This window comes from Paramormyrops kingsleyae, chromosome 15, assembly GCF_048594095.1.
Source record: "Paramormyrops kingsleyae isolate MSU_618 chromosome 15, PKINGS_0.4, whole genome shotgun sequence".
Classification (NCBI taxonomy): Eukaryota; Metazoa; Chordata; class Actinopteri; order Osteoglossiformes; family Mormyridae; genus Paramormyrops; species Paramormyrops kingsleyae.
In genome coordinates, this window is record NC_132811.1 from 13033353 (window position 1) to 13051641 (window position 18289).

The following is an 18289-nucleotide window of genomic DNA, read 5'->3' on the forward strand; positions in this document are numbered from 1 at the left end:
GGGTGCACTGTCGCTTCTAGGAGGTGGGGCCACTCAGGCAAGGCGCATTTGTCCTCAGATCCGGGTGTCTTATGCTTTAGCGATGAGGCTGGGTGATCTGGGCGCTTTATGACATACTTATCACATTGAGATGCCTTCATCCGCGTCAAAATTCTGCTGCCCTGCTTTACAGCTGCTGTAAATGGCTGTTTTATTACAGCGGGGACTTATTATGTTATGTCCTTGCAGAGAATGAGTTTGTGTAGGTTGATAGGAGTGGTGTGTGTGTGTGTTTGTCTCCTGATAATAGTGGTGCGAGGGCGATGATGAACTCGCCCTATGCCCTGCTCTTTCCCACATCAGGATAGGTTGATTTCATCGGCGTTCTCCGCTGCGCCAACATTGTGAGTGTTTACGTGGTCTGTGGAGAAGTGGCGGTAAGGAGGGCAGGATCCCCCACTGGATGCCGTTGATGGAAGTGTACACTATAAGGTTTCAGCACCTTACATTTTAGTGTTCTTGGCTGAGCTTCAAGCAATGCACTTTTAGTGAATTCCTGTCCGGAAACATCTGAAGAAGATGAAGGAGAGCTGAAAGTGATGATAGTCTGGCCTGCAGAGTGATCTGACCTTAACCGCATTAAGTTGACTTGGGATGAAATGGATAGTAATATTACTGGGCATATCATTTGTGGGCTGCTCTCCATCAGTATCGGAGTGAGCTTTTGGAAGAAAAAAAAAAAACCTTGAGTCTAATTAATCGAATGCCTAGAGTTTGTTGAGTTGTATTCCCTGCAAAAGGCAATCATACTGTATACATTAGTCACTGGTTAACTGCCATTCTGTGTATTTTTTTTCTTTCGTACGTGACACAGATAGTGTTTAAACTGTAATAAAACATGTGAAACTCCACATGCTGAAAAACCTCGCTGGCGGTGCAGGTCGAATTTACCGTAGTCTAGTCTGTTGGCATACCTATCTAAATGGGGAACTTCCATTCGTTGGAAAAACCCTAATCCAAATCACGACACCCTTACCCCCTACCCAGTCCTAACATAATCATAAGTAACTAAACAAAATTCAAGACTTTCTGTATTTTTACTTTTTTGATTGCATTCACAGATTTTTATAAAATTGAGGTTATCCAAATGTAAAATGGTGACCTGAAAAATGTCCACAAAAGTATTGAACCTTCATGACATTTTGGGGACATTTTGGTCCTCAAATGTAATCTACACAACCCCCCCCCCCCCCCCCCCCCCCCTCCACATGCACACAGTGCTATGGTCGGGTGAATTACAAAGTTTGAGAAATTTTCAGAACGTTCCAGTCACTTTTTACTTTAAGTTCATCTGTTTTCCATTCAACATTCACGGACGGTTACGTGTCAGTAATCTTGTGTTTTGCCCTTGCCCGGGCGGTAGGAAACTCATGGTGTTTTGACCTAGCTTTCTGGTATTAGGTTGTAATGATGTTTTTCAGTGCCAACCTGCATTTGAAACTGGTCGCACACTGGAAGCTCAGCCTAGCCCCACATTTGCTTATGTTGGCTCTTGTCTGCTCTATGGTTGTGATGTATTGAGGGATGCAGTAGGGGGATGGACACCCTGGCAGATTCGGGGGTCCATCACTTTGCAGGGGCCCTTGAATATGTACAATTTAAAAAATATATAGGTGAAATTTTGTTAGGGGACCCATAATTTTTAGCTACACCTGTGGACGTATTGCCTGCCTTTTTTGTATATTGATTTATAGAAATGCAACTGCCAGTTGAGAAAATGTAGATAAATGTCAATGTAAACATCCCCTGTAAATGTAACCCCCCTCGCAGACCCCTGCTCTATTTCAGGGTGCATTTGTATGGCTCATTAACATCTCCTTCTGTCTGCCCTGTGTCCCCTTATTCTCCTCAACTTCCTGACCGTCCTGCTTCTGGTGTGTAGTGTATGTGAAAGGGGTGTGTGGAACTGCACCGAGGAGCCCTGTCCGGCCCTGACGGCATGCCCCCCCGGCCTGGAGTACTCCCCCCAGTCCTGCCTACGCACCTGCTCCAGCCTGGATGCACACCCAGAGCCCTGCCCAGAGCCCATCCAGGGCTGTGTCTGCCCTGCCGACACCGTGCTGCTGGTTGGTGTTTGTCCATCACGGGGGCAGTAGGGGTGTCAGGGGTTCTCAAGGGGCACCGATATCCCAGCATGCACTCTGTCCCGCCACAGGGCGACCGCTGCGTGCCCTCGTCAGAGTGTCCGTGCCACCACAACGGCAGGCTGTACTACAGCAACGACACCATCACCAGAGACTGCAACACATGGTAGGCAGGTTTCAGACAGGGGTCTGCAGAGCTGAGGTGGAATTAGTCATACAGTGGGCAGGACTGCCATACACTACTAGTCACTGATTACATCAACCTAATCCAGACTAGCTGGGGGGGGGGGGGTTAAATCCTGTCCACTTGTCTACTTGTTTTTGAAAGACCTGCCTCTTCATTCTTTTTCTAAATTGTTGAAAACTGCTGACATCGCGATGCATGTTGACATCTGGGTCATGCTGCCAATGACCTGACATTAAATACGCAGTCCGGAAACGATGCTGAGTGAAAGATATCATATCACAGCACTCAACATAATTTGCCTACAAAAAAAATCACATTTTTGTTGTGGCTTTTATTGAGTTTTACTGCAATGCATGAAATTATTAGTAGGTGATATTTTAGTAATTGTTCAGTATCGCATTCTTAATGATGCTCCAAAAGTCACCTGGGCACGCTTTCTGACCCTCCCCCAGTGTATGCCGGGGGCGGCATTGGCACTGCGGCCATGCCCTCTGCGCGGGGACCTGCCTTGCCACGGGCGACCCGCACTATGTGACGTTCGACGGGCGCACCTTCACCTTCCTGGGTGACTGCGAGTATGTGCTGGCACGGGAGGTGGGGGGCCACTTCAGCATCACCGCCGAGAACATGCCATGCGGCAGCACCGGCGTCACCTGCACCAAGTCCGTCACCTTCACGGTGGGCGGCATCGCCGTGCATCTGCTGCGAGGTGAGTGAGGGGCGGCGCCAGGAGCTTGGGCACCTGCTCATTGCAATACTAACTGCAGAGCGCAGTACTAACTGCAGAGCGCAGTACTAACTGCAGAGCGCAGTACTAACCTCACCACATCAAATTTATAATTATCGTTCTTGCTAGGCTGCGCCAACACCAGTCCATGGTGGCAGTGGTGTAAGTGACAGTTTGAGATTAGGGGGACACAACTTAATGATTAAGAGATCAATGGAACCAAATTAAATATTGTGGGCTAACACCCCCCACTTCCTGCACCCCTGCATGGTGGATAGACGAACTGAAGAGCAAATTTCCAAAACTCACTCATCCAGTCAGACTTTCTCGTCATATATTACAGTATCGGGAATCAAATCTCACTCAGTCTTCATATAATCCAATGAAGAACTTCATATCCGAGGTCTGAATGAGCTTTAGAAGTTCGCTCTTCAACTGGTGTACAATGCTCTTAGTGTAAGTATGTGTAAGTGATGGAGCAGCATCCCATACAGGGAGCCCTGTGCATTCTGGGACAGGATTCAGGCTCATCATGGCATTGGATAAGAGATTACAGAGAATGAATGGATGAATATATATGACGATATGTGTGTAGTGAGGCATTCATGCTCTAAGCAAATGGGCAATTTATGTTTAATCAGGCTTCCCGTAAAACTCGGAAAACTTCTGGTTGCAGGAAAAGCGGTGTCTGTGAACGGCATGCCTGTGGCCCTGCCCAAAGCGTATTCGGGCAGCGGGCTGCATCTGGAGCAGATCGGCCTCTTCGTGTCCCTCTCGTCCCGATTTGGAATCACCGTGCTGTGGGATGGAGGTGTGGCCTACACTAGCTAGTCACGTTACATCGACATCACCTCATAGCTATTTTGGAAATAAACATAGTGGGAGTCTCACATTTCCTTCTTAAATATCACTGTCGTTAAAGAGCATAACATTTATGCACATCTGGAAACTAACTTGTACAAATAAAGTCCCAGTTACTGAGACAGGGACGGATACAGGGGCGGGGCCACAGGGGCATTGGCCCCAGCTGAAAGCTGATTGGCCCCGGGAATGCTCCCTTCCCTGTCACTCACTGATTCGAAACATATCATTGCTTAATGATAAGGCTGGCACTTCCGATGCCAACATCTGAAAAAACCAAGAGTAGAGTTGCCCCTGTGCTGTTAAATACTGTAAATGATGCATTGACTGGTACTCACATAACAATCTATATATGTATCCCAGGACCCATCTACTGGCCTATTCAAGCTGACTGTGTAAGTTAATAGTATCTTATTCCTAATGTTTCCATTGTGCAGGGATGCGGGTGTACATTCGCCTCTCTCCCAAGTTCCGAGGAAGAGTTGCAGGGCTATGTGGAAATTTTGACGGGGATGCTGAGAATGACTTCACCACGCGTCAGGGTATTATCGAGTCCACAGCCGAGCTCTTCGGGAATTCCTGGAAAGTCAACCCGACCTGTCCCGACGTCCAAAGCCAGGATCTCCGTGACCCGTGCACCGTGAGTCCCTCGGATCCTAATTCTCATTAATGGAGTAGCTTCAGCATCGATCTTCCCAGACAAATCTAAATAGGTGCTACTGGCAGTAATAATGCCAGAGTGTTTTAGGGTATTGATTGGTAGCCTGTCGCTGACCTCTGGCCCAGGAAAATCCGCACCGGGTGCCGTGGGCACGGAGGCGCTGTGCTGTGATCACACAGGAGCTTTTTGCTCCATGCCATGCTGAGGTGGCCTTCCAGCTGTTCTATGACTGGTGTGTCTTCGATGCCTGCGGGTGAGTCCCTGAGCTTAATGTTATGCTGCTCTCTCCCATCTACTTTTTTATTCTCCAAGTGTAGGGTAATGCAGGCATTACATTTTCATGTATTTTTTCCCAAAATATATTGTTTACCCTTGTGTGTCCTTTGACTAAGTGCTGTGTTGCAACAGTGACTCTGGTGGGGTGTCTCAGTACGTTCTTTGACTCTGTTGTGTTGCAGCTGTTACTCTGATGGGGACTCTCAGTACGTTCTTTGACTCAGTGTTGTGTTGCAGCTGTGACTCTGATGGGGACTCTCAGTGTGCTCTTTGACTCAGTGATGTGTTGCAGTTGTGACTCTGATGGGGACTCTCAGTGTGTTCTTTGACTCAGTGTTGTGTTGCAGCTGTGACTCTGATGGGGACTCTCAGTGTGTTCTTTGACTCAGTGATGTATTGCAGTTGTGACTCTGGCGGGGACTGTGAGTGCCTGTGTACTGCCGTCGCTGCTTACGCTGAGGAATGTAACCGCCGGGGGATCTACATCCACTGGAGGTCCCAGGAACTCTGCCGTACGTACAGCTGACTGACATTATGTTTAAAGATGACCTCCACCGACACTCTGCGTCACACTGTCTCCAGTGTATGATTTGCTCCTTTCTGCCCCACAGCCCTGCAGTGTGAGAATGGCCTGGTGTACAAGTCTTGTGGCCCAGCTTGCAAACTAATGTGCCCCAGCAGTATACATAACCCCGACTCCCCATGCAGTGCCCTCTCCTGTGTGGAGGGCTGCTTCTGCGAGTCTGGGACTGTCTGGCATGGTAAGACACTAACTAGCAGACAGAGTTTCCCACAGTCGTGCTGGTGCTGGCTGTGGGGTGTAATTCCAGTAATACACACCATCACCTCCATATTCTGGGGGTGTGTCTAACTGCTTATATGTTATTGGATGCACAGCCACCCATCAATCATAGTATATCTTGATTTGTATATTGTCTGAGCAGGTTTATTGAGCTGGTGATAAAGGCATTGAATCTATGAGACATTCCCCACTTGGACTCTTGAATGGCCCTGTACTCTGACCCCCATTAGTCTGATCAACATTTGCAAAATTCACCTCCAGCATATTGTTGTCAGTACAACATAACTGTGCATAACTCGACTCTCTGTCGCCCCCTACAGGTGATGGATGTATTACACCTTTGTCCTGCCCCTGTGAGTGGGAAGGCTCTCTGTTTCCTCCTGGGTCCTATATGGATCAGGACTGCCAGAATTGGTGAGTCTCATTATGCATACCTAGCCAGCATGTGGTGAGTTCAAATAAGCTCCTTTTGTTATGTGTTCTCAGCCTGGGCGGCATTTGAACAAACCAAGGATAAGTTTTGGACAAGTAATAAAAACTCAAAAGTACTCATTCTCCTAAAGGTCCGATGAGAATAAACTCATTTTCATCAAACAAAGATTGTTAATTGATTTACTGGGTTTACTGAATTGCCTCTCCCAAAAGTTTGTTTGGCTTGTATTCAGGCGTAAATGTAATCAAATATATGTTTTTTTGCAGCTCATGCCAGGCAGGGAGTTGGCACTGTGAGGGGTCTTCCTGTATCCCAGAATCCCCGTGCCTGGAGTCCGAGTTCCAGTGCGTGGGGGGACGTTGTATTCCAGCTCAGTGGAGGTGTGACAATGAGGACGATTGCGGGGATGGTTCAGACGAGCTCTGCCCCTCTACCTGCGCTCCTGGTCAGCTCCACTGCAGCAGTGGCCGCTGCCTCGACCGAGCCCTGTGGTGCGATGGTCACCCTGACTGCGCCGACCAGTCGGATGAGGAGTTCTGCGCTCCTGTGCGGCCGGTGCCCTTGTGCCCCCCTGGGGAATTCCAGTGTTCCAGTGGCCTCTGCCTGCCCACCAGCAAGCTGTGTGACGGCCGTTCTGACTGCGGCTTCGCCGATGACTCTGATGAGCAAGGTGGGTATCTGTTTACGAGCCGCTGTTAACCTGTCCCTCTATCGGGTCCCTGGGTCTCTGGCTCCCATTTGATTTGATCGCTCTCCCCTTTCAAAAATATCAGTATGGGGAACAGCTCGCTGGTTTGAATCCCAAAGCCAGCAGAATGATTTCACTGTTGGGACCCTGTGCAAGGTCTTTAACCCCTCGGGTGCTCCAGGGGCTGACCATGCTTCTCAGAAATGTATTTTTAATATAAGCATCTCTCAAATAAACAACAAACATATAGTGTATTCGTTGTTGTTTTCATTGTTATAGAAGTTTAAGGAGCTAGATTTACAGTAGGTGTCTTATCTTTATTATTTTACTCTGTATCTAACTGTAAATGCGTCAACCAGGTTGGTATAATTAATACTTTAATTGACTGACTTTTATTTAAAATGTTTAATAGGTAACCTTTATACAGCAAACAAATCCAGTTTTGAACCTGCTTAACAATCCACCTTCTGCCACTGCTGTACAACTAATCCTGCTGTAATACCCAGCATGTCCTGCTGGTGGCGATAGAGGGTAACGGATGCCTTTGGGGGTGTGGTTACAGACTGTGGCGCCACGTGCGGAGCCGGAGAGTTTCGCTGTGTGGGGGGCCGCTGCTTGGCATACATCCACCGGTGCGACGGGCATGATGACTGCGGGGACCTGAGCGATGAACGTGGCTGTGTATGTGCAGCAGGAGAGTTACAATGCCCAGGTGACCAGTGTGTGCCCACTGAGAGGGTGTGTGATGGCGTGCCGGACTGCCCCTCTGGCACAGACGAGGCTGTGTGCCCGCCAGGAGGTAGGACCCCATTGACGGATGAATTTTGGATATTTTGAAACATATTTATATTTAATTTAAAACAATCATTAACACTTTACCATAATTAACTTGTCATCCCTCAAGCACATTGTTTGTCTTTTTATCTATTTAAAATGTATTCAATTTTACAGTAATAACCTGTATGATTTGCATTCTATATGTCATTGTTTTTAAACTGTGACTGAATCCAAATGTCCAAATACTGCTGTGCAAATGGCAAATGTAGTTTCAGTTCAGTTTAATTCAATTCAATTCAGTTAAATTCGGTTCAATTAATTTCAGTTCATTTCAGTCCAGTTCTATTAATTTCCTTTCAATTCAATTCAATTCAATTCAATTCAATTCAATTCAATTCAATTCAATTCAACTCAATTCAAAAGCAATAAACATGTACAACCCAATGTGTTTGTGAATGTTTTCTCCCTCTCTCTCTGAGTTTTGCATGTGTATGTGTTCCCATCCATGTATGCCAGTAACCTGCGCCCCTGGTCAGTTCCCCTGTGCCGACGGTACCTGCGTGTCCCAGGTGAAGCTGTGTGATGGGTCCATGGACTGCCAGGGCGGGGAGGATGAGAATCAGACTGTCTGTCAGCCCGTATCTCCCACAGCGATGCCGGTAGTGACGCCCTCCCCAGTGCCCAGCCCTGGTTAGTGACACCATGAGAAACATCTGACAGACTGCTCAGGCATTAAGCACACCGGAATCAATCCACAGACGAATTTAAAGAGGCCCTATTATACTCTTCTAGTTTTTCTCTTTCCATTACTGTGTTTTGTAGCTTTATGTGCATGCAAACATTCTGCAGAGTCTAAGGCCTAATGTACCTGCCAAAAGCAGTTACAGTGGTATCTCAGTTCTCGTACTCATTAGAACTCAAATTTCTTAAAAGTCAAACCAACCAGATCAAAAAAAATAAAATTACCTACAGCCTGATCTGAATCTCAGAATTCAAACCGTGCAGGACTCTGGCTCTCCAGGACTGGAGTTGGGCACCCCTGCCCTAGAGTGACATGGTGGGGGGTGGGGGGGATCAGTGGAGGTTGTAGTTCTGTGGTCAGGAAGTAACTTTGAGACATAGTCTTGTTGAGGACCTCCTGTGGATGTCCATAAATAGACCTGACATCTGTAGATTCATGTCAAGGTCTGAGAGGACGGAAGATTCCTATAGCTAGATAGAGTGAATCGGAATCTGTTTACGCCGCTGCTCGACTAGTTCAATTTCTTAATATTCTCCTTCACTAGAAGGACATCTCAATTCAAGGTGACGCACACCTCTGCTTGTCATATGAGGTTTTAACCCCCCCCCAACCTTTCTGTCATGGCCCAAAACTCCAGGATGTGGGCACCATGAGTTTCGCTGCATTGATGGACACTGCGTGCCGTTGGCCTGGCGCTGCGACGGGGAGACCGACTGCCCTGGCGGTGAGGACGAACAGACCTGCCAGGGGCCCTGTGGCCCCGGCCAGTTCCCCTGCCGTGCCGGAGGCCAGTGCATCGAACACCAGCAACTGTGTGATGGCTCGCCCCACTGCCGGGACGGCTCTGACGAGAGCGAAGACAACTGTGGTTCGTCTGCACACGATCCAAACCCCCTCAGAAAAATAGATTAATATGAAAATACATATTGGTCAATAGAGTAGTGGTAAGAAACGTGTTCCCGTGTACCTCTCTGTCTGCGCCAGGCTCCTTGAAAATCCCACCCTGTCCTGGGAGCTTCCAGTGCGATAACCGCACATGCGTGAATATGTCCCATGTGTGCAACGGCATGCCCGACTGTCCACGTGGCGAGGATGAATGGATGTGCGGTGAGTTCCTGCATGGAGCCTGAAATCACTGAGGCCAGACCCCCAGTCTGAAAGTTAAAGCGTATTTGCTAACGCTGTGAGCATCTTTGCTAGCACTATGGCACATTGCCAACACTGTGGGACTCTGTCTTTGAGGCTTTGACGCTAATTCTTCAAGGCTATTTGCTAACTCTTCAAGGCTCATTTCTAACTCTTCCACTAACTGTCCGTGGCCCATTGCTAACTCGCAATGGCTCTTTGGTAAGCTTTCAGAGCTCTTTGCTAACACTTTGAAGCTTTATGCTAGCACTTCAAGGTATTTTGCTAACTCTTCAATGCTCTTTGGTAATACCCATGGCTTGCTTTTCTCTCCTTTCTCCAGACCAGAGAACCACTTCGCCTCCGGTCTCTAGAAACACTAGCAAGTCATGCCCAGAGTACACTTGCCTTGATGGCACCTGTATCATCTTCAAAGAGGTAAGGAGTTTAACCTCACTTGACTCTTAGATATTAGCTTAGCCTGAGGCTGTGGTCTGGAGGTATGAACTATCCCACTGGGCAGCTCTTGAGGGGTTGCTGAACACCGTTGTGAAGCAGCAGGGTTGTGTGTGTAATTCTTATATTCCGGCAGGTATGCAACGGTATCCCAGAATGCCCTGAAAGCACAACCGGATTGGAGGGAGGCCCATCAGATGAACGGGGTTGCCGGACCTGGGGCCCCTGGGGACCTTGGAGCCCCTGCAGCCGCTCCTGTGGGTCTGGGTCGCAGATCCGACAGCGACAGTGCCCCCTGGGGGATCCTCTGCGCCACTGTAGGGGAGAGGACACCCAGAAACAAAGTTGTTTTTCCGTCTCCTGTCCAGGTAAGGATGACAGAGAGAGGAAAAAGAGGTTGTGTGTGTAGTCTGTGTTTTTCATCACAGTTATTAGCACTGTACACCTACATGACCTTTGCTGACCTCCAGATGTCCACCTTGGTAGTGCAGCAAGCTTCCCTCACTGCTTAACATTGCACCTTCCTGTCAGAAAAGCTCCAGTTCCCCGTTCTTTTTGCTGAACCTTTACCAATGAGAATCCACGTTTGCACTTTTATGATGTCATACACAAAACAGAGTGTGAAGCATTGCAGTGGGCAGCAGAGAACCTCTGGCAATTTTTAATTCTGAATTGGTAGTAATTTGCTGCATAGTTGCCCTAAAGTGAATTACATATTGCAGAAAATAAAACAGAAGACAGTGGAAGATAGGAACAAAAATACCCTGAGGTCAGCCCAGTAGGGAATAAGGCTTATGGGAATATATGTACTCAACTGGCTGTTCAGTCCTCCAGAGAATATTAGGAAAACTACACCACGTATCTTTATATCAGCAGGTATGTAAGTAGATAGATAACATTCAGCTGCATTGCATCCTAGCCTTACTGCAGGGTTGCCAGGTTGGTCAGGTGGCTGGTGAGATTTTCAGTTTGTGTCTGCACACACATTTATATGAATGTAACTGTTTTATTACCTTGTAAATAGTCCGTAGAGTTTGCAAACTACACCAATGCATTTGATGTAGCTAATTTTAGGTATATAATGGAATTCTATAGGGTTGCTGTAAGATTTCTTGCGTGTGTGTGAGAGTCTGAAAGCATGAGTGTTGCATGAAAATTGGCAGCCCAGCCTTACTGGGATAGACTTGGGATCTTTGCAAGGCTGACTGGATAGATGTTTAATGGCCAAGGACTGACTTAAGAAATCAACTAACACTGAATTGTGCCATGCTTACTGGTTCTCTGCATTTGTTTTGATATGTATATACTATTTGTAGTCTACAAGTATTGCATAGAATATTCCAGTGTCTGATAAATGTCATACTGGATCTTAAATTTCCATTATGTAACAGATTTCACTTGATTTTACTGTCATGGAATGAACAACATTGCTACAGTTCGTATTTCTGCTGTCTGAATGGATTATACAGAATGATTTTCTCTTTGTGCGATTGACAGTTGATGGAGAGTGGTTGCCATGGGTAACATGGTCGAATTGCACTAAGGGATGTGGAGGTGTCGAAGTGCGTCATAGGGGGTGTGTCCCACCTCAGAATGGGGGCAAGGCCTGCACAGAGCTGCCCGGACAGCCCACCATCGCCATGGAGATCAGTACGTAACTTTTTTTTTTTAAACTTGCATTGTGTGAGCCCTTCTGATTGGCTACTGGGGTGGGTGATAACATGTCTGGAATTCATGCCTGGTTCTTCATGCGCCCCACAGAACCCTGTCCCCAAGACAAGTGCTCCAATGTCTCCTGCCCTGAGGGCCTCGTCCGATGGAAGTGTGCCCCCTGTCCCCTGACCTGTGCCCACCTGAGCAACGAGGGCTCCTGCGAGAGTCAGCCTCCTGGCTGCCTTTCAGGTGAGATAGGGGGCACCAGTGTGCGTCGCCAAGAGTTAAAAGGGAGGGCAATTCTATTTAATTCATAACTCTGGCTAGTGTGAAATTTGTTAGCTGTGTTTTTTTTAAAGGTTTTAATTACCATTGGTTAATATTTTGTACTTTGATGATAATGAAGTAGATCAATAGATAAGCAGATTATGCAGTAGATTATGAAATTTAACAGACACGAATAAAGCACTCTTTAAGAGATTTGTATTTGATTGCGACACCTTCACACCCTGTCGGCCAAATCTCCCAAGGGGGACCCCCCCCCCCCTTCCCTGTGACTCAGTAGCTTCCCAGATTTTTAGCTGTAACTGTAGCTAGTTGGAGACTTTATGTTTTATTCATGTTTTAACTTTTGCTGATTACAGATCTGCTGGCATGATTGCCTTTAGTGGTACTGGCGACTTAAATTGTGGTTTGTTATATGTAAAATCACTTTATAGCACAGTCCACTGTGTGACGGCGTTCTCGACCCCCCAGGATGCTGGTGTCCCGAGGGCCAAGTGATGAGCCACACGCAGCAGTGTGTAAGGCCAGAGGAGTGCATCTGCGAGGTGTCCGGTGTGCGCTACTGGCCTGGGCAGCAGGTCAAGGTGGGCTGTGACATCTGTACCTGTGCCAAAGGAAGACCCCAACACTGCAAGCCTAACCCAGAGTGTTCAGGTCAGCAGGATCAACATAGTACCAGTCACAAGTATGGACACACTGCCTTTAGTGCACGTGTCTCTGTTTTAGCTGTTATTCACGTTGTAGTAAAAGGCCTCCAGGCAATGTGATACATATCAAATATTGCAACAACCAAGAGAAATGTTCAGCATCTTAAAATTTTCTCAAGTTTTAGATTTTTCAAAACAGCCCCCTTTTGCTTCGATGAATACATTGCAGACTCTTGGTATTCTTTCAACCAGCTTCCAGATGTAGCCACCTGGAATGCTTCTCCAGGAGTGCTGAAGGAGTTTCCACAAGTTCTGGGCACTAGTTGGCTACCTTGCTCTTACTCTTTGATCAAACTCATCCCAAACTAGCTGTGTTGGGTTTAGGTTAGAGGATTGTGGCTGCCTGGTCATCTGTCACCGCACTTCATCTCTTTCCTTGTGCACAAGATAATATAGTGGTGCCTGCGGTTCACAAACGCTGTGGTCTACGAACAATTTGGTTCGCGACCAAATACTAGTGTAACACCGGCGGGTCGCATTCAGTTGTAAATAGAAGGAGCACAACAGGCAAACAATGAACACGAACCCAAATATACAGACGGGAAACACGAGGTTGACAGACGCCGAACTGCAAGATGCACACATGGTGGAAGATTTACACACGCTAAATACACGCAAGGGTCAGACCGGGTACACACAAGACACAGGCAAACACATGCATGACCATAGAGAAATGCAATCATTAACATTAACATTAACATTAACAACAAAAGCAATACAACAGTTAAGGACTGTTAAGAAAGAGGGTGATTTCCCCGGCAAGCAAGTCTCCATGTCTCTCTCTGCTCCCGCGATGCCTCGGTCCGGCCGTCGCCACACTATATTGTGTTTTTCTTTAAAGTTTTCCTATAGAATCCAGAAAATGAATTAACAAAAATTATTATTTGGTAGGCTTGTGAACGAATTAATCGAATTTCAATGCTTTCTTATGGGAAACATTGCCTTGGTTCACGCACAAATTGGTTCACGACCACTTTTCTGGAACGGATTGTGTTTGTGAACCGCAGGCATCACCGTACTTACTACATAACCTCAGGGTGTGCTTCGGGTCATTGTCTTGTTCAGAATTTTCAATAGGTGTGTTCAGACTTGTCTGATATACAGACAAAAAGTGTCAGTGTTCAGTTCAGCATGATCAACATGCATGTTGAGTGATGTGTTTATACGAGGCACGAGATCGAAGCATGGTGTTTTTGGTGGCCCCCAGTGCACTGTGGGTGGTCCGCCTGGTCGCCGTGGGGCGAGTGCCTGGGCCCCTGTGGTGTGCAAAGCGTGCAGTGGTCCTTCCGCAGCCCTAATAACCCCAGCAAGCATGGCAACGGACGGCACTGCCGGGGCATCTACCGCAAGGCCCGCCGGTAAGCAGGGCCCCCCCAGCCTCGTCTCCTACCACCACACCTCCTCTCCCCATCTGCCCCTCTGTGGTCCAGCAGGAGTTACTGCTGAGTAAGGGCTGTTGGTCAGGGTGCCAGATGCTTGGGTTCAAAGTAGCTTCCAGGTTAACAGTTGACAGGTACACCCCCCTACAGATGCAAAATCCTGTGCCTGCATATTTTATTCAAACTGAGTTATTACCAAAATTGCGTCTCTTAGGTTCTGTTTTATCTCATGACAAACTATCACAGTTAAACTATGCTCAGTGTTGAAGACAATGCTATCATTTATCTGTCTACTAAACATATGGGTAGCCAGTCAAGAAACTCCAATCCAGCCTTCTATTTTCTGTAACTGCTTGTCCTATTCAGGGTTGTGGTGTGTCCAGAATCTATGGGTGAAAGGCAGGGAACAATCCAGGATGGGGTGCCACCCCATCGCAGGGCACACTCACATACCACTCACACCTATGGGCAACTTGATAACCCCACAATAACATCTTGCAAACTTTACACACATGGAGCCATAGCTGAGACTCAAACGCTGGTCTCAGAGGTGTAAGGCAACAGTGCTAATCACTGCACCAACATGCTGTACCTCAAAAGAACCTTGAACTGTACCACCATCAACAAATATTACTAATTTAATACTTAATTATTATTAAGTCAGAGAGGCCTGCGTTGTGCCTGCGATTGGGGGCGATTCTAGGAGTTTTTAAGATCAGGGGCAAAAGAGGGACTGTAATTAATATAGAGCAGCCAACCTTGTCATTATTCAATGATACGTTTTGAATTGGTGGATGACAAGGCACTGTGGGGACCTATCAGCTTTCAGATGGGGTCAGTACCCTTATGGCCCCGCCCCCATATACGCCCCAGTCCGTGATGCTGAGTCCACATGTCTCCATCCAGCTGCCAGACCGGGCCCTGCAGGGAATGCGAGTTCCAGGGCCGCAGCCATGCCGTCCAGGACCAGTGGAAGCTGGGACAGTGCCAGCTGTGTCAATGCCTGCCCAACCTGACCGTGCAGTGCGCCCCCTACTGCCCACACGATGCAGGCTGCCCCCAGGTTAGCTGGTGCCGGCGCTCCCCTACAGCTGTCCAGGCTGCTTGGGGAAATCTTAAAAAAATATCTTCCCTTCGTCTTTCAGGGACAGACTCTCATTCCCAGAGATGGGGAGAGATGCTGCTATTGTAAGGAGACTGGTAAGGAGTCCATTTTGGCCCTTTGTTTCTGTCCTGACGGTAGGAACACTCTGTCTAAAAAGTCCCCCTCTGTCCATCCTTCAGGCAGTAATGGCACAGTGACTTCACCACCTAAAACTGTTACTCTTCCTGTCGACACTGTGTCCTCCATGCCACCAGAGGGCCCTCCAGCTCTGGTTCCTACATACCCTCTCCCAACTGGAGGTTAGTCTAATTATTATTCTGTGTGATTGTCAGTTATGCAGACAATGTAATTATGAAGTTGATATTGCTATGTTCATCACATTGCTGTTTTCTCTGTGCAGAGGAATGCTGGGCCCCTCTTGGAGTGCAAGATCTCCCGGTTTCCAGTTTCAGTGCGTCTTCACACCAGGACAGCTGGCCCCCTTGGGCGGGTCGGCTGGATGTGCGGAACCCCCGCAGCGACCTGCAGGGCTGGAGCCCAGAGCCGGAGAAGTACCGTGCGCTGCCCCGCTGGACCCCTGAGGGTGGCTACAGTGACCGTGGGGACGGTGGTGTGAAGCCTCTGTACCTACAGCTGGACCTCCTGAAGCCTCGGAACATCACGGGTAATGATGCAAGCGATTTGCAGATAACAAATCCAAATACAGTATATTACCCAGACATGAACTAACAATCATTGTATTATTAAACTGACAGCCTTCTACATGGAAAAGGCATGTAACAGGCAGGGGCAATTCAGCGATGTGTTTTAAGGCGGGGGGCATTAGATGGGCCATAATTCATATAGAGCTGCCATCATTATCTTTAGCCAATGGTATGTTTTGATTTGGTGAGTGACAGGGGAAGGGACACTCTGAGGGCCAATCAGCTTTCAGTGCCCCTGTTGCCCTGCCTCTGTATTTGCTCCTGGTAACAGGTCAAGCATTTCTTAGAGGGGGATTGAACAGCACCAGTTTCCCTGCATTCGGTTCACTGTTCGTGGAACTGACTTGTGCTCCAACACAATGGCAATAACAAAGAAGGGATCAGTGTAGGAGAATGACCTATGAGTTCCTTCTTTCTGTCCCTCAGGTATTATAACCCAGGGAGGGGGCGCATTTGATGCCTATGTGTCGAGCTTCTACCTGCAGTTCAGCAATGATGGTCAGCAATGGTTCACCTATCAGGAACTGATCACTGATGCCCGTGCCCGAGCAAAGGTACCATATCTACCTCCCCCCAGTGCAAAAGTACACCAGTGTGATGCAGTATGTGAGTCACTGAGATGCCTTCCTTTCCCATCATGCCGTCCTCCTCCTTGCTTCGTCCAGGTGTTCCTCGGTAACCGTGACGATAGCAGCAAGGCCCGGGTGCAGCTAGACAGAATGGTGTCCTCCCGGTTTGTCCGTGTGCTGCCTCATGACTTCCAGAACGGCATATACCTGAGGGTGGAGCTGTTGGGCTGTGCGACAGGTCTGTCACACGCTTGCGGGCGTCAGCTGATCACATGGGATTTGGTTGCAGCTTATTAATCAGGTTCTATCCCCACATGTCAGGAGTTCTTAGACAGAATTCATCCTAGATGGATAACTGATTTAAAGATTGCACTCTTGGGTTATTTAGTAATTATTCAATTCAATTAGGCTTATTTTTGCAACAGAATCACCCCAAGGAATTTGCCATGGGTGTGCAGTGATACATTACTACATCATACATACAGAATAATACATTAAACAGGGGAAAGGGGAAGACAGAAATTCTTAAGTTTCACAATGATAGCTGGTGCATGTTTGCTTCCAAGGTAGAATTTTCCTTCTGTGTTTGAGTTTCTGGCTCCATTCTGATATCTCCAGAGGCTCTATCCCCCCTATCCCTGCTATTCTTGCTATCCCTGCTATCCTGGCTATCCCTGCTATCCCCGCTATCCCTGCTATCCCCCCTATCCCCGCTATCCCTGCTATCCCCCCTATCCCTGCTATCCCTGCTATCCCCCCTATCCCCGCTATCCCTGCTATCCCCCCTATCCCTGCTATCCCTGCTATCCCCGCTATCCCCCCTATCCCCCCTATCCCTGCTATCCCCACTATCCTTGCTATCCCCACTATCCTTGCTATCCCCCCTATCCCTGCTATCCCCCCTATCCCTGCTATCCCCACTATCCTTGCTATCCCCCCTATCCCCCCTATCCCTGCTATCCCCCCTATCCCTGCTATCCCCACTATCCTTGCTATCCCCCCTATCCCTGCTATCCCCCCTATCCCTGCTATCCCCCCTATCCCTGCTATCCCCCCTATCCCTGCTATCCCCCCTATCCCTGCTATCCCCCCTATCCTTGCTCTCCCCGCTGTCCCTGCTATCGCCGCTATCTCTGCTCCTTCTCTTCTAGTTTATTTCTTTCTGGTCAGGGAGTTCCACTGTGGGAACAGTGACTACCTACACCCGGGTCAACAACGGTGGGGTCGCGTGCCACATCGCCTGGTTTTGGTGCCTCTCTTTGCATCCACGTCCTGTCTAGTTCCCGGTTTTCAGTCCCATGACATGCATTTTCCATCCCCATACAGTACTGCAGGAAATTTCATCTTAGTGAAATGGTGCAAATGGGTGGAACGTTGCAAAACAATTCAGATTGGTGCCTGTTTCTCCATTACAGCAATGCTTTTCCAAGAAAGTGTAAAATGGTGTGGAATGTTCTAGTACAGGGGTACTCAATTGGCAGACTGTGGTTCACATCTGGACCAAAAAATTTAATCCAGACTGCATGATTGAGTCACCCCTCCCTGGAAAATTTTATCGGGGCCGGTGGACTTTGGCTTTGTGGCACTGACCTCCAGGAAAAATAATTGCATGCCCCTGTTCTAGTATGTGTGATCACATTTACTGTTAAAATAATGTCACCATTGTCTGTGCCTCCTGTACTCCTGGAAAATGCTGCTCATGGCTCATCATGGATTAAAACACCCTGAACCTCCGGCAGAGTTCCAGCCCCCTCTGACATCACCAAGCCCCCGGCCTTGCCCAGATGGACAGTTCTCTTGCCCGACACTAGGACCTTGTGTTGGGGTGGCTCAACTCTGCAACGGAGTTCCTGATTGTCCGGATGCAGCTGATGAATGGGGATGCTTCCCTCAAGACAAGATGACCACCCCAGGCCCAGGAGTGGAGAGGTATTCATTTGCAATGAAACAAAAAAAACATGCCTCATTTTCACTGAAAACAATATCCTCCTTCTTGCATAATATCCTAAAAAAAAACGTAGCAAGGCAT

The 18289-nt window shown here is 48.0% G+C and overlaps 1 protein-coding gene across 1 annotated transcript in view; it reads left to right on the forward strand.

Moving 5' to 3' along the window:
* Positions 1 to 18289, forward strand: part of sspo (SCO-spondin) — a 75625-nt gene that overhangs the window by 14098 nt on the left and 43238 nt on the right. The window contains exons 19-45 of the mRNA XM_072699986.1: positions 1922 to 2105; positions 2195 to 2289; positions 2763 to 3019; positions 3714 to 3848; positions 4336 to 4538; positions 4685 to 4812; positions 5238 to 5347; positions 5447 to 5596; positions 5958 to 6051; positions 6337 to 6740; positions 7321 to 7557; positions 8052 to 8225; positions 8915 to 9145; positions 9262 to 9384; positions 9746 to 9840; positions 9995 to 10226; positions 11356 to 11508; positions 11620 to 11760; positions 12268 to 12450; positions 13711 to 13861; positions 14789 to 14945; positions 15028 to 15082; positions 15167 to 15286; positions 15388 to 15651; positions 16118 to 16245; positions 16357 to 16498; positions 18000 to 18189. Of these exons, the coding sequence (XP_072556087.1) occupies positions 1922 to 2105; positions 2195 to 2289; positions 2763 to 3019; positions 3714 to 3848; positions 4336 to 4538; positions 4685 to 4812; positions 5238 to 5347; positions 5447 to 5596; positions 5958 to 6051; positions 6337 to 6740; positions 7321 to 7557; positions 8052 to 8225; positions 8915 to 9145; positions 9262 to 9384; positions 9746 to 9840; positions 9995 to 10226; positions 11356 to 11508; positions 11620 to 11760; positions 12268 to 12450; positions 13711 to 13861; positions 14789 to 14945; positions 15028 to 15082; positions 15167 to 15286; positions 15388 to 15651; positions 16118 to 16245; positions 16357 to 16498; positions 18000 to 18189 (4536 nt within the window). The remainder of the gene's footprint in view (positions 1 to 1921; positions 2106 to 2194; positions 2290 to 2762; positions 3020 to 3713; positions 3849 to 4335; positions 4539 to 4684; positions 4813 to 5237; positions 5348 to 5446; positions 5597 to 5957; positions 6052 to 6336; positions 6741 to 7320; positions 7558 to 8051; positions 8226 to 8914; positions 9146 to 9261; positions 9385 to 9745; positions 9841 to 9994; positions 10227 to 11355; positions 11509 to 11619; positions 11761 to 12267; positions 12451 to 13710; positions 13862 to 14788; positions 14946 to 15027; positions 15083 to 15166; positions 15287 to 15387; positions 15652 to 16117; positions 16246 to 16356; positions 16499 to 17999; positions 18190 to 18289) is intronic.